The sequence below is a fragment of the Cherax quadricarinatus genome, chromosome 30 (genome assembly GCF_038502225.1).
Source record: "Cherax quadricarinatus isolate ZL_2023a chromosome 30, ASM3850222v1, whole genome shotgun sequence".
Taxonomy (NCBI): domain Eukaryota; kingdom Metazoa; phylum Arthropoda; class Malacostraca; order Decapoda; family Parastacidae; genus Cherax; species Cherax quadricarinatus.
This window is the reverse complement of record NC_091321.1, coordinates 31840809-31857655: the sequence shown is the minus strand read 5'-3', so window position 1 is coordinate 31857655 and position 16847 is coordinate 31840809. Positions and strand designations below refer to the sequence as shown.

General features: G+C 41.4%; 1 protein-coding gene across 1 annotated transcript in view; it reads right to left on the bottom strand.

Annotated features, from left to right (window-relative positions):
- The window catches only part of udt (protein undicht), a 60091-nt gene that overhangs the window by 15658 nt on the left and 27586 nt on the right, over positions 1–16847 (bottom strand). Inside the window, exon 8 of the mRNA XM_070090070.1 lies at positions 6012–6118. Within this exon, the coding sequence (XP_069946171.1) occupies positions 6012–6118 (107 nt within the window). The remainder of the gene's footprint in view (positions 1–6011; positions 6119–16847) is intronic.

Sequence of the window (16847 nt, the reverse complement as noted above, 5' to 3'; positions counted from 1 at the left end):
TAACGCGACGGTCTGGAGTTTTGTGACTCTCTGATCGCGGGTTCCATCCCCGTCCGTGGTATGGTTTGTTTGCAATAGTGTCATTACGATTTCGTGACTCACATTACCTCCCTGAAATTCAGCAACCTCTTTACATCCCTCATCTTCCATGGGGAGGGGGGGGGATCGTCGAGCTCTACTTCGACTACATTCAGTCCTAATTTGATCGAAACTAAGAGTATGGTGACCATATATATTCTGAGACCTCTCCTGCAACTCTTTGTAAACATGATCCCATCCATCATCAGGGATTACGTTTATGTCTAGGTGCTTCTCGCTCCTCACTTGTTGTGAGCCTATATACAGAGGCTAATATTCCATCCTTGACCGATCACCTCCGTTATTTTATTCGCTCCCTGATCATCACGATCCTTCTACATAAAGGATAGTAAAGGACGTTAGTAGAGGTCCATTATTTGTTCGCCGCTCCTGTTTACTCATCTCTTTTCTCTTCGTCTTCACTCGCTCTTGTCTTCTCTTCGGTTGCCCCATTTATATGTTTATCTAGCATCTACCTTTTCTCCTCACCCTTGGGAGGTTCTGACTGTTCGTGTCTGTTCTTCCCCACTGCCGTGAGAGAAAGCCCAAATACCTACAGCTGCTGCTCGCTCTTTTTTTCTTAACTACTTCCAGTCTCATGGCCTGCCATCACAGTGTACACTGATGGTTCTAAATCCTCTTACAGTGTCGGTTTGCAGCAGTGTTCTCAGATAGAGTAGTGCGAGGGCATTTATAAGACTCGGCTAGCATCTTTGCAGCTGAATGGTATGCAATACTCGTTGCAATTATCCGTATTTCATTTATGCCTACCTCAACGTTTAATAGCTTGCTTTGCAAGCTATTAAAAAATTTGATTCGCCTCATCCCCTAATTCTTCGTATACACCTTTGGTTGCGCTGCTTTACCAACAACAAAAAAATTGTTTTCTGTTGGTTCGTGGTCGTGTTGATGTTGAGGACAATGAGAAGGCAGACTTTGCTGAGCGGTCAGCAGTGCTTCATCTCCCAGTTTCATAAAGAGGTATTCCATTCTCTGATTACTTTGCTGTAATCTCTAACCACCTTCGGAACCGTTGGGCCGAGATGACTCGTAATATATTACATGATGTCAAACCAAGTTTAGGTTTCTGGCCTTCTTGTCATCGATGCTGAGGTTGGGAGACAACGCTCGCTCGTCTTCGCATCATGGGGTATCTCACGGAGAGGCGCCCTGTTCCACTCTGTGAGAATTGTCTGGTTCCAATTTCAGTTTGCTATATTCTAATGGACTGTCCTGTCTTTTATCAAGCACGCAGAATTTTACTCCGACGTCGTCACCACTAACACCCTTACTTTATCTTCCCACCTCGCTGACGGCCCCACTGACACATTCCCTCTGACTTTTAATAGCAACTGATTTATTACACAAAGTTTAATAATACTTCCTTTAGCACTCCTGACAATCCTTTCTAACTGTTATCCTCTCCACCCTTGCTGCCCTATGATCCAGCATCAACCCCTGCCCTGCAGCGCTGTATGACCCTAGTGGGATTAGCTGCTCTAGACTCCATCTCTTTGCTGGTAATTACTGTGTGTGTGCTCACCGATTTGTGGTTGCATGGGTCGATTCACAGCTCTTGGTCCCCACCTCTTCGCTATTCGCTACTAGGTCCACTCTTCTTAAAAGCTACGTATGGATCCTGACTACTAAATCATTCTCCAGATTGTTTCACTTCCTGACTTTCTAACATTCTTGTGACTCATCTGAGTTTTCATCTTCCAGTTGTGACCCCTTTTCCTGTGTCCCATTTCTGAAGCTTTCTGTTCCTGCCCACCTTGTCAATTCCTCTCAGTATTTTAAACGTCGTTATGTCCTCCGTATTCCTCCTCTCGTCAAGTGTCGTCATTTTGAGTTTCCTTAAACTATCCTCGTAGGACACACCCCTTAGCTCCGAGACTAGTCCTGCTGCACACCTTTGTACTTTCTCTATTTCCTGATGTGTTTGAAGGTGTGGGCTCCATGCATGTGCTGCATGCTTCAAGTGTGTGTGTGTGTGTGTGTGTGTGTGTGTGTGTGTGTGTGTGTGTGTGTGTGTGTGTGTGTGTGTGTGTGTGTGTGTGTGTGTGTGTGTGTGTGTGTGTGTGTGTGTGTGTGTGTGTGTGTGTGTGCGCGCGCGCGCGCGCGCACGTACGTACCTCCACGTACTCACCTATGACTGCAAAGGACAAGTCTTAGCTCTTGGTCCAGACTCGCAACTTGCCGTTTACAGATTCACTCCTTTCTAGCCTCGTGCGCCAGATTGCTCCTGCTCTCAAAGCTATTTCTACAACCAGCCTTCACTAATTATAACCATAATTTTTAAATGGGTGGGCAGGTAAGCCAGCGGAAGGCCTCTGTCAGATGACCAAAAGCTCCAGCTGCGGGTCATCATACGACTAAGACCCGTGTCAGAAAACACTTGTCCTGTTTCCTCACAAACTTTACCTAACCTAATCTTCACTAATTTGTCGAAGTCATTCTGCTTCCTGACCACCTTGAAGATAAAGAAATGCTTTCTGATATTTCTGTGTCTCCTCTGTACCTAACTTCCAACTGTACCTGTAAGTACCTGTGTCCCGCCCCTCAGTCAGACTATTCTTGTGTACCTTATTAATTCCTCAGTGTTTTATGTATGCTTTTATGTTGTCCATGGTAGTTCTGTCCAACAATGTCGTTAAATTCAATTATGTTAACCTCTCCTCGTAACTCACACATCTTAGCTCCGGAACTCGTCTCGATGCATATCTTAGCACGTTCTCCTGTTTCCAGACATGATTTTTCAGGTGTAGGGTCTATGCTGGTGCTCCATTTCGTCGTGATTCCTGAAGAATTTTCGTAGATATGCCAGACAAGCATTGGCTGTAGAGATTATTCGGTTGATGCGAGCTTCCGGCGATATGCTCACCCCTGGGCGATTCCTACATCTTCAGTCCTCCGAATCTATATTTCATGTTCGATTATCTTACACTTTCTCAAATCTTCATAAACTTTCTTTGGCTGGGGAGTGTGCAAGACATGGGTTAGCAAGGGTAGTGGAGAATGCTAAAGGCAAAATTCAAACAAAATTGATGAAATTAGTTCCTATTAAAAAATCAGAGTCTGCATAAAAGGAGGGACTTTCAGCGAGGAGGTCATGTAGAGTGTGTTAGGGCGGTGGATACAAATTCTGTAAAATGACTAACACTCAGGTACTAACGTACCACTTTGTGAACAGTGGCAGCAAGTGTAAGATAAATTGAACAATGTTTCAATCATGTCGAGAGTCAAACCCCAGTCCCTCAGAATCTTACACAGTGACATATATTTATTATAACACCCAAAAATAAAAAAAAATGACCATTTTCCCAAAACATGCATATCTTAAAAATTAGTTTGATTCAATAATATATATATATATATATATATATATATATATATATATATATATATATATATATATATATATATATATATAATATATATATAATATATATATATAATATATATATATATATATATATAATATATATATATATTATATATATATATATAATATATATTTTATATATATTATATATATATATATAGTAGTTAGTATATATATATATATATATATATATATATATATATATATATATATATATATATATATATATATATATATATATATATTCTACACCGTTTCATGGATAAGGAATAAGGGAGGAACGTGGCAGATGTTGCATGTGTATGGAATAGGTCGTAGGTTATTCAAATCAATTTACAGTTTTTATGAGGACAGTGAGAATCAGATTAGGGAAGGAGAGGGGGAAATTATTCTTCAGTAAAAGTAGACCTTAAACAGGGATGCGTGTTGTCACCATGGCTGATTAGCTTATTTAAGTGATGGGGTTGTAAAAGAAGCGAATACTTTAGGTGACAAATTGGGAGTTGTTGCAGATGCTTTGTGCCGATATGACACTGTCATTTTGAGAGATTCTGAAGAGAAGTTGCAAAGGTTGGTGGACGAATGTGAGAGGGTATGTAAAGATGAAACTAAAAGTGAACATGTGAAATAGCAAGGTGATTAGCCACCAAAACTAGGTAATGGAAGACTGAATATTAGATTGGAAAGAGGGAGAATGGAGGAAACGAATGTGTTCGTATAAATGGAAGTGGATGCCTCGGCGAACAGGTCTGTGAGAGATGAGGGGATCCACAGAACTGACGAGGGAAAAAGGATAATGTATTATGAGTGAACCATGAATTGTGAATACTGCAGCAGAGAGAGGCTAGAAGTAGTGGAAATATCGTGTCTGAGGGCAATGTTTGGTGTAAATATTATGAAGAGAATTTGTAGTTTGAATATCAGGAGGTTGAAGATGGGCTGTTGAGGTGGTTCAGGCATTAAAAGAGGGGAAAACTAGCATAATTTGGAGGGTCTAGAGGGAAGGATGGGTAGGGGTCGTTCTAGAAATGGGTGGAAGGAGGAGGTAAAGAAGGTTTTGTATGTAGGAGGCTTGGACATCCAACAGGCGCGCTTGCGTGCGCATGCGTGTATGCGCGCGCGCGCGTGTGTGTGTGTGTGTGTGTGTGTGTGTGTGTGTGTGTGTGTGTGTGTGTGTGTGTGTGTGTGTGTGTGTGTGTGTGTGTGTGTGTGTGTGTGTATGTGTGTGTGTTTTAGGCGTTGAGGCAAGTGGTTTATAAGACTTGTTCTGTTGGAGTATGAGGAAGGTAACATTTATGAAATGATTCGGAGAAACCGGTTAGCCGGACTTGAGTACTGGAGGTGGCAAGTACAGTGCCTGCACTCTTAAGAAGGAATGGGATACTGCAGTTAGCAGGGACGTCTCAGCACCTCTGGCAAGGCGGTGATGGAGTAATTGTTGAAAGTTTTTTTCGGGTCACCCTGTCTCAGTGGAAGATGGTCGTTAGGTAAGACATATGCAACAGTTAGGTAACTTTATTTCGAAACGTTTCGCCTACACAGTAGGCTTCTTCAGTCGAGTACAGAAAAGTTGATAGAAGCAGAAGATACTTGAAGACGATGTAATCAGTCCATCACCCTTAAAGTTTTGAGGTGGTCAGTCCCTCAGACTGAGGGACTGACCACCTCAAAACTTTAAGGGTGATGGACTGATTACATCGTCTTCAAGTATCTTCTGCTTCTATCAACTTTTCTGTACTCGACTGAAGAAGCCTACTGTGTAGGCGAAACGTTTCGAAATAAAGTTACCTAACTGTTGCATGTGTGTCTTACCTAACAACCTGTCGGTATTTTATACCATTTTAATGTTCGGAAGATGGTCGGCGTGTTTAAAGTATATAAATAATCCTGTATTCAATACTTGTACTATTCCAGCACATTCACCCAAAACTTATTCCCTGTCATCTCGTTATAACCATTATTTACCAGTACTCTGCCAGCCCTGTACTTACGCAGCACCTGTACTCTGCTAGCCCTGTATTTCCCAGCACCTGTACTCTGCTAACCCTTTACCTACCCAGCACCTGTACTCTGCTAGCCCTGTATTTACCCAGCACCTGTACTCTGCTAGCCCTGTACCTACCCAGCACCTGTACTCTGCCAGTCCTGTACTTACCCAGCACCTGTACTCTGCTAGCCCTGTATTTCCCAGCACCTGCACAATGCTAGCCCTGTACCTACCCAGCACCTGTACTCTGCCAGTCCTGTACTTACCCAGCACCTGTACTCTGCCAGTCCTGTACTTACCCAGCACCTGTACTCTGCTAGCCCTGTATTTCCCAGCACCTGCACAATGCTAGCCCTGTACCTACCCAGCACCTGTACTCTGCCAGTCCTGTACTTACCCAGCACCTGTACTCTGCCAGTCCTGTACTTACCCAGCACCTGTACTCTGCTAGCCCTGTATTTCCCAGCACCTGTACTCTGCTAGCCCTGTACCTACCCAGCACCTGTACTCTGCCAGTCCTGTACTTACCCAGCACCTGTACTCTGCCAGTCCTGTACTTACCCAGCACCTGTACTTTGAATATGGGTCGAGTTCATCGTAAGTGATGAGGTACGACCTGAGATTTTCTTTCCAGTAACCAGCACACTTGAGCTTGTAGTCAGGATCAGCTGTTAAGGCAAGAGAAGAGCTGTTAGTGTTGGTAGGGACACTGAACACGGATGACTTATTCTTGTTGCAACAAACAGAAACATTAAGAGGTAAATTATCATTGTTGGTAAAGATTATTTCAATGATTCTTTCAACAATATGGCGAATTATATGCTAGGAAATAATCAACTAAATTTACAAGGCTATTTTTATATTCACAAAAAATTAAAGCAAAGGCAAGAGAGGTGCTAAAGGCAGAGTAGAGACCTCAGGAGAGGAAGGAATGTGAAAAAAAAAGAAAATATAGAAGCTAGTTTCGTCCAAGAAATCACTTTCCGAGAGGAAAGTGACGACATAAGGGCGTCGAATATAACAGAAAACATTCTTCGTTTTTTTTTTTGATAAATGGGTCACACAGAAAGCATGAAAAAAAGTCATTCTGAAAGGCACCGGGCCTCTCTCCATGAGATGGGCGTGAGAGAATCGTGTACTGCCTATACACAAGTTTCTAAAAAACTGTTTCTAAGTGATGAGAGGAAGTCGATCTGAAACACTACTGCTGTTTGATTTATAAACAGTTTGATGGTGATTAATGCCAATCAATTATGCTAATAGACATCATGAATACACCAGAGACAGACAGGGTATTCTAAAAGATAAGCTAGACAGGATAGAAAATAATTGAAAAATAATATCCCTATGGAAAACTGGAAGGTACTGAACCACAGAATGAGCAGAGAAGCCAGCAAGCTCCATGTCTAACGCCAACATGTCTAGGGATTCGGTAGAAGACACTTAGTTCTAGTCTGCTGTAAAGGTGAACGCCACCGTTAATGCAAAGAACCAAGTGATGAAAGGAATAGAATGATAAATTAGACACATGTGGTCAGTCCATCAAGACTGATGGACTGACCACATCGACTCAAGGTTGAGGGACTGATTACCTCATTCTCCTCCTGTTCTTCACGATTCTCCTTTATATGGACTGACGAAGCCACTGTGGAGAAACGTTTCCTCAATAACGATACCCAAGAGTTGCACATGTGTCTAATTTATCAACGTGTCGGTTCTCTGAACCATTCATCTACAAGGAATAGAATAATTGAATTTCTTGCAACCCAGAGACTACGTTAGAGGAAAAGGTAAACAAAGAAGCAATGCAGATTATAACAGCAAGAAGTGTATAACTCTGCCGATACAGTGTTAGTTGTAAACAGCTCAGTACACAACATCAGCAGCATATGGGAAGCCACTAATGTACATAGCAGTAGCTTGAGAGGGTAACTGAAAATGCTCAAGCAAGAACATGGCTACAGGCGAGACGCTGGTTTTACAATAGGAAATGGAAGGACTGAGAGAAATGCAGTCCACTGAGACCTCAAGGCGGGAGTTTAAGTACTTAATTGGGTAAGCTAAAAGGGGTGAAAGACGGGAGGAAATAAACACATACTTCAGGTAGGGAAAATGGAAATAGAGACGATTAAAGGTGGCAATTCTAATAGCATTCGTTAGTATCTTGTAGATCGGATTATCATGTAGAACAGTGTAGGGAACACGATAGGCATCAAGGTAATCTGAATAAGTTAGCAACATAGATTCTGCATACAAGCGTTACATTGGGAACGAACGAAAGGCTTCGTGACACGAATTTAATCCATAATCATGATAACATCACGTTAAGGAAGAAGAGAAGGAGAAACATAATAAAATTTCCTGGTTGCCATAGTCGAGCTATTGTGAAAACCTGTAAATTCAGTTTGTCTAAATACGCCGAAACGATATTCGGCAGTCAAATAGACATATAAATCTAAATATATGGCTAACCACAACAGAGTATCAATATAGGAATAGTATATGATGAGAAATGACAGGTCGATGTATAAAGTGAATTTTTTTTCTGGACACTCACACATTGTGGCGAAGTCACCAGTTCAATGTTTGCACCTGCATAATCAGTAGTGAAATCAACTACATGCAACAACCATGCATTAATGGTCATGCACAGAGGCATGACCATTAATGGTAATCATGAACATGACCATGTTTAAAACCCTTGAGTAACACCATTAACTTCAACTCTCTAGGGAATATAATTATTTCATACACGAAAGAGTCGTCGATTCGCCATAAAATCCCCACAAATCAAAACAATAGCTTGCAAAAGATGTATTGTATGGTGATGTAAGTCTCCTCATAAGATTTTTTTATTTTATTATCACACTGGCCGATTCCCACCAAGGCAGGGTGGCCCAAAAAAGAAAAACTTTCACCATCATTCACTCCATCACTGTCTTGCCAGAAGGGTGCTTTACACTACAGTTTTTAAACTGCAACATTAACACCCCTCCTTCAGAGTGCAGGCACTGTACTTCCCATCTCCAGGACTCAAGTCCGGCCTGCCGGTTTCCCTGAATCCCTTCATAAATGTTACTTTGCTCACACTCCAACAGCACGTCAAGTATTAAAAACCATTTGTCTCCATTCACTCCTACCAAACACGCTCACGCATGCCTGCTGGAAGTCCAAGCCCCTCGCACACAAAACCTCCTTTACCCCCTCCCTCCAACCTTTCCTAGGCCGACCCCTACCCCGCCTTCCTTCCACTACAGACTGATACACTCTTGAAGTTATTCTGTTTCGCTCCATTCTCTCCACATGTCCGAACCACCTCAACAACCCTTCCTCAGCCCTCTGGACAACAGTTTTGGTAATCCCGCACCTCCTCCTAACTTCCAAACTACGAATTCTCTGCATTATATTCACACCACACATTGCCCTCAGACATGACATCTCCACTGCCTCCAGCCTTCTCCTCGCTGCAACATTCATCACCAATGCTTCACACCCATTTAAGAGCGTTTGTAAAACTATACTCTCATACATTCCCCTCTTTGCCTCCAAGGACAAAGCTCTTCGTCTCCACAGACTCCTAAGTGCACCACTCACCCTTTTCCCCTCATCAATTCTATGATTCACCTCATCTTTCATAGACCCATCCGCTGACACGTCCACTCCCAAATATCTGAATACATTTACCTCCTCCATACTCTCTCCCTCCAATCTGATATCCAATCTTTCATCACCTAATCTTTTTGTTATCCTCATAACCTTACTCTTTCCTGTATTCACTTTCAATTTTCTTCTTCTGCACACCCTACCAAATTCATCCACCAATCTCTGCAACTTCTCTTCAGAATCTCCCAAGAGCACAGTGTCATCAGCAAAGAGCAACTGTGACAACTCCCACTTTATGTGTGATTCTTTATCTTTTAACTCCACGCCTCTTGCCAAGACCCTCGCATTTACTTCTCTTACAACCCCATCTATAAATATATTAAACAACCACGGTGACATCACACATCCTTGTCTAAGGCCTACTTTTACTGGGAAATAATTTCCCTCTTTCCTACATACTCTAACTTGAGCCTCACTATCCTCGTAAAAACTCTTCACTGCTTTCAGTAACCTACCTCCTACACCATACACCTGCAACATCTGCCACATTGCCCCCCTATCCACCCTGTCATACGCCTTTTCCAAATCCATAAATGCCACAAAGACCTCTTTAGCCTTATCTAAATACTGTTCACTTATATGTTTCACTGTAAACACCTGGTCCACACACCCCCTACCTTTCCTAAAGCCTCCTTGTTCATCTGCTATCCTATTCTCCGTCTTACTCTTAATTCTTTCAATAATAACTCTACCATACACTTTGCCAGGTATACTCAACAGACTTATCCCCCTATAATTTTTGCACTCTCTTTTATCCCCTTTGCCTTTATACAAAGGAACTATGCATGCTCTCTGCCAATCCCTAGGTACCTTACCCTCTTCCATACATTTATTAAATAATTGCACCAACCACTCCAAAACTATATCCCCACCTGCTTTTAACATTTCTATCTTTATCCCATCAATCCAGGCTGCCTTACCCCCTTTCATTTTACCTACTGCCTCACGAACTTCCCCCACACTCACAACTGGCTCTTCCTCACTCCTACAAGATGTTGTTCCTCCTTGCCCTATACACGAAATCACAGCTTCCCTATCTTCATCAACATTTAACAATTCCTCAAAATATTCCCTCCATCTTCCCAATACCTCTAACTCTCCATTTAATAACTCTCCTCTCCTATTTTTAACTGACAAATCCATTTGTTCTCTAGGCTTTCTTAACTTGTTAATCTCACTCCAAAACTTTTTCTTATTTTTCAACAAAATTTGTTGATAACATCTCACCCACTCTCTCATTTGCTCTCTTTTTACATTGCTTCACCACTCTCTTTTTCTCCATATACTCATCCCTCCTTGCATCACTTCTACTTTCTAAAAACTTCTCATATGCTAACTTTTTCTCCCTTAATGCTCTCTTTACATCATCATTCCACCAATCGCTCCTCTTCCCTCCCGCACCCACTTTCCTGTAACCACAAACTTCTGCTGAACACTCTAACACTACATTTTTAAACCTACCCCATACCTCTTCGACCCCATTGCCTATGCTCTCATTAGCCCATCTATCCTCCAATAGCTGTTTATATCTTACCCTAACTGCCTCCTCTTTTAGTTTATAAACCTTCACCTCTCTCTTCCCTGATGCTTCTATTCTCCTTGTATCCCATCTACCTTTTACTCTCAGTGTAGCTACAACTAGAAAGTGATCTGATATATCTGTGGCCCCTCTATAAACATGTACATCCTGAAGTCTACTTAACAGTCTTTTATCTACCAACACATAATCCAACAAACTACTGTCATTTCGCCCTACATCATATCTTGTATACTTATTTATCCTCTTTTTCTTAAAATATGTATTACCTATAACTAAACCCCTTTCTATACAAACTTCAATCAAAGGGCTCCCATTATCATTTACACCTGGCACCCCAAACTTACCTACCACACCCTCTCTAAAAGTTTCTCCTACTTTAGCATTCAGGTCCCCTACCACAATTACTCTCTCACTTGGTTCAAAGGCTCCTATACATTCACTTAACATCTCCCAAAATCTCTCTCTCTCCTCTGCATTCCTCTCTTCTCCAGGTGCATACACGCTTATTATGACCCACTTCTCGCATCCAACCTTTACTTTAATCCACATAATTCTTGAATTTACACATTCATATTCTCGTTTCTCCTTCCATAACTCATAAGATGTCATCTCCAAATTCATCACCTCACTTCTGGCTTGACTGATCGAGACTATAGAGTTGAGTGAACATTTATCAAAGCTGAGGTACTGACCACCTCTGTTGTCTTCAATGTTTGTCACCTCTTTATTCGACTGAAGAAACCTGCCGAGCAAGCAAAACGCTTTAACAAAGATATCCAACAGCTGCACATGTGTATTACTCAATTACTTGTTAGTAATTACAAATGGAAGCATTGGTTGCTCTACATACACACACACACAGGATGTTCTAGAGATGGGACACAGCAACAAGGGGTCACAGTTGGAAGTTAAAGACTCAGATGAACCACAGGGATGTTAGGAAGTATTCCTTCAGTCACAGAGTTGTCAGGAAGTGGAATAGTCTGGGGAGTGATGTAATGGAGGCAGGATTTATACATAGCTTTAAGGAGAGGTATGATAAAGCTCACGGAGCAGGTAGAGTGAGTAGCAGCCAGTGAAGAGGCGGGGCCAGGAGCTGAAACTGGACCCCTGCAACCACAATTAGGTGAGTACGTGTACACACACACACACACACACACACACACACACACACACACACTCCACTCACACACTCCACTCACACACTCCACTCACACACTCCACTCACACACTCCACTCACACACTCCACTCACACACTCCACTCACACACTCCAATCCACTCAAGGACTCGTAAGTAAAACCCTTCATCCCTGATATAATATCGAATCATTTACATGTTTAGGTAAATCACCTACAGAGACTGAAATCAGAAATCACCTGGAAAAAAAGTGAACATATAAAGGCTAAACTCTTCTGAACTGCAATGCACTTCCAAACTAAAATGTGAAAATAGGTATTGTATCTGAACACGGAAGGGTACAGAACCGCAGGTAAGACACGATTAGAGGCTAGACGTTCAAACATGCACCGCAGTCAAGCGAGGTAATACAAACCCAACACTTCACAGCAGAGATCTAAGGGTAGATAACCCAAATTAATGTAAAGGCTATCTGTCAGAGAAATAAAAATGCTCCAATATAGTTTATCTGCAAGGCAATATACCCGATCTAGCACATGGAAGGACAGGACTTCAGAGAGCCGGAATCCATATCCATACCTACCGAGATAAGCTTACAGATAAAAGGTAGGCGCTGACGGTCTGTGTATAAGAAGCAATGAGGTAAAACATCCAGAATATTAATTTCCTAAGTCACAATTTTCGAGATTCTCAAGATGGGCGCTGTTGCCAAAGTCTACTTAATGACCATACCTAAAAACATCACTATACATTTACAGGATAGGATAACCTTGCTGAGCAGAACTCAGGATCCAGTGGTATAATTTGGTCATCGTTTTTATTGCGAAGATCTTGCTCACACCACAATACTGTCACCATCCATGAGACAGTGAATGCAGAGAAGCGTAGGTGTAGAGCCAGGCAGACCTTGAAGTAGGCAGGTACAAAAGTGGACTGGTGCAGCGGAGAGTAGGTGAAGAGATGGTGAACCGGTGCAGCGGAGGGCAGGTGAAGAGATGGTGAACCGGTGCAGCGGAGGGCAGGTGAAGAGATGGTGAACCGGTGCAGCGGAGGGCAGGTGAAGAGATAGTGGACCGGTGCAGCGGAGGGCAGGTGAAGAGATGGTGGACCGGTGCAGCGGAGGGCAGGTGAAGAGATGGTGGACCGGTGCAGCGGAGGGCAGGTGAAGAGGCAGGCAGATGCAGAGGCAAAATTTGATAAGAGTCGGAGTCGACGCATTGCATCATGGAACCGACGATTAACATGACAATATTAAGGACACTACTTGACTTGTTTTTGTGTAGCAGAAACACAAACTGGTAATCGACACGGCAGCAATTATGAATGTACTTGAAGGAACATTCATTCTCGCATTCCTCTGGGTTTACATACAGTAAATATCGATATGTCGGCCATACTGGTCCACGGACAGGCACTTGTTCACGTCGATCCACAACTCATGCTGGGCATCGTCACACACAGAAAAATCAGAGACGTTATGGTTGCAGTAGATACCAGGGCGAGGGGCCACAGTCACACCCCCGAGGATCCGCGCAACGAACGGTAACTCTCCGCTCTGCGTGAAGTTGTATTTACCCACTATGGGACACTTTACGGCTAGCGGGTTCTTGGCTGGTGAGGCACATGGGGAGGGAAAGAAATGAGAAGGGTGACAAACATGATGAAAAACAAATGAACAGGAAAAAAAAACATGGAGAGGAAGTTTGATAAAGAAACATCTGAAAAGGGCTGAGTGAAAAAGTTAACATGGAAATGGTATTACAATTCTGAAATGTTAAGAAAAGGGTTGAGAGAGAAGAAATTCAGTACTGTCGGGTTTATCTTGGATACGAAGAGTAATAATTTGATTTTATTGTGTTTCAAGTTATATAGACAAGAAATTTAAAACATGTGTCATGGATTCAAGCCCCACCCGTTCTGTGGTACACAGACACTTTTGTCAGAAGTCAATCCAATATCTCATCCAGGAACATAATCGCAATCACTACACTGTGAAACACAGTTTGCAGATGATGTTATTCATGTCGTCTCATCAACTCCAGTAACAGGAAAATACAAGTATGAGAGAGTCATAGAAAAAATGAATATTGAACTTCGTCGAACATCTAATTGGGAGAAGAAATGGAGAATTACGACTAATCCTGACAAGGTCCTTGTTAGCACGATAGGATGTTTTGCATCAACCATCGAAGATAAAGGGGGTATCTCCATCAGAGGTACACCTGTAGCCATTAGAAACCCTAACAAGATCTTGGGATATGAAATAGACAGGCTGCTCCACTCAACATCTCATGTAACTAAAAAGATCAACACAGCCAAAGCCGGTCTTAGCAGACTCTTTCGATTCAATCAAGCCCCTCAACATGTCAAAAAACATCTGTATAAAATGATAATAAGACCTATACTTGAATACCCTTGTGTCCCAATGTCATTAACAACAAAGACCAACATGCTACGGTTACAAAGGGTCCAGAATAGTGCTCTTCGCTTTATTACCGATACCAGGAGGAGAGACAGAGTTAAAATGGCAGATTTGCATACACAACAAGATATCACTGCCATAAATGTACGCCTTGATACCCTAAAAAAGAAACAACTTTATACAATGCAAGAACTATACATGCCAGATAGAGAACATCCTATACAAGTGATAAATACCACCGATTACACCATCAATACTCCGCCTCACAGGACTCAAAGAATGACTCTCCCACAGAGGGTTCGTCGTTTTATTCATAAAGATGATTACCCTCGACCCATGATTTTGAGTAACTTACCTGATGAAGAAGATTGGATACTACCAGAACCCTTCTATGTATACTGAGAAAATCATCGCCCTCAATTAGGGAGACATCTTAAATAACTTTCTAATGTAAAATTATGCTATTGACTATTGTTGGACACCACCATTAAGAAGCTATTGTCACGAGCTCATAAACTGGCCAGAAAATATTGCCTTTCTTGTTGTATAAATATCCGTTGTGCAATCGCGAAAAAAAAAGCAATTGCAACTTGTATAATTACAACCAATTCAGAGTCATGTACTTATATACCTATTATATTTATGTGACACTGATGGGTTAGTATTATACCCCTTAAAGAATATCTCATCAATTCAAATACACTTTTTAAATTACACCAAAGTGGTTGGGCCACTTACCTTTTATATCCTACCTCTCCCCCCCCTCCAACCCTTTTCCAATATTTCCATCCTTACCCATCCTTCTTCCTTCCCCATCTTACCAAAAAGCTCTGGTCATTAGAACTCGAAGAACACTGTGAAGAGCAATGCTTCCTCAGGTAGCATTACATATGTCTACGACAGTCTCACTAGCAGGGACCAGAGAAGAACTCAACTAAGTAGTACCATATATATATATATATATATATATATATATATATATATATATATATATATATATATATATATATATATATATATATATATATGCAATAAGATCACAGTAAACAGGTGATTTCAGAATATGCAAAACAACCACTCTGAAAGAATAGAGAAATTCCAAGCGCTTTCGTGACTACTCACATTATCAAGGAACTATGAAAGTAAAGCATCCAAGGAAGCTATATAACGGGTCTGGCCAGCACCTCACTATCAGATCCCACAACGGTTAAACACCTGACGCGCGCCGACCCAACTTGGATAGGTCCTTTGCACAACTCACCCCACAAACTATTCTACCCAAGAAAATTTAAAAATTATTTGTCCAGTGTATTATTAAATTCTTCCCAAATTCTATTAATTATAAATGGATCTAATTTATATAAACCAAAGGAAATATTCATATTATTGTCAAAACTGCTTTTTATGAAACAAGATTCAATTATATTCCTGTCGACCATGGACTTGCTTGATACTACTTTCTCAACTTTTTGAAAATCAATTGGATGGTTAAAATCTCTTACATGAATAAATAGAGCATTGGAATCTTGTCCAGTTCTAATGCTATATTTATGTTGTTTTAATCTTAGTTCGAGATTTTTACCAGTTTGACCGTAATAAACTTTATCGCAAATTTTACAAGGAATCTTACAGACACATCCATCAGCATTTTGGGGGGAATTCTTGATACAGTAAAAAAACTTTTGATAAAGAATTCCCCCCAAAATGCTGATGGATGTGTCTATAAGATTCCTTGTAAAATTTGCGATAAAGTTTATTAGGGTCAAACTGGTAAAAATCTCGAACTAAGATTAAAACAACATAAATATAGCATTAGAACTGGACAAGATTCCAATGCTCTATTTATTCATGTAAGAGATTTTAACCATCCAATTGATTTTCAAAAAGTTGAGAAAGTAGTATCAAGCAAGTCCATGGTCGACAGGAATATAATTGAATATTTTGTTTCATAAGCTAGTGACAATATATATATATATATAAATACAAAATTGCAGACAGGCTATCTTAACATTGCAAGACAAGCCACTTAGCTCAAGTATTTTCACACTTCTCAGTGCGTCATCAGGAGCTGTGCAATGTTGCAAAGGCAACTGGAGAAGTAGGGTGGAGGCACCCGCCGGTCTCTGTCAGAGACAAGCGGGATGCCAACCACACACCGGTCCATCCCCCCAATCCCATATTGGGTCGGGTGGAGTAGGCCAGACCACATGTTATTTAGACTGTTCACAGAGAATTATTTAGACTTAGTGATATTTGACGTTTTCAGAGGTTGTGTCGTGAGATACTATCTCTGGTCTCGAGTTCAACTCTCGACTTATTTGGAATTTAGAACGGCTGAACTCACTTTCAGTAATAAGGGAGTTTTATGCTTTCAGGGAGGATTTGCTGATGGTCCCCCAGTTAGGGTCGTTTATGTATCCTTGTTTTCTGCTGTTCTAAGCATTACTGCCGTGTATGGCTGATACAGCCCTGACACCCAAGGGTGTCCACGGTTAGGCTAGGTGTGGGATGGTTGGTACTTTGCATAAATTTGATTGACGAAGCGAATAATCAGTTTCAGTCAGGCAGACCCTTGTCATCGATATCACGTAACCAAACATTATCTTCAGCATATCGGGGTGTAAATTTGTGTA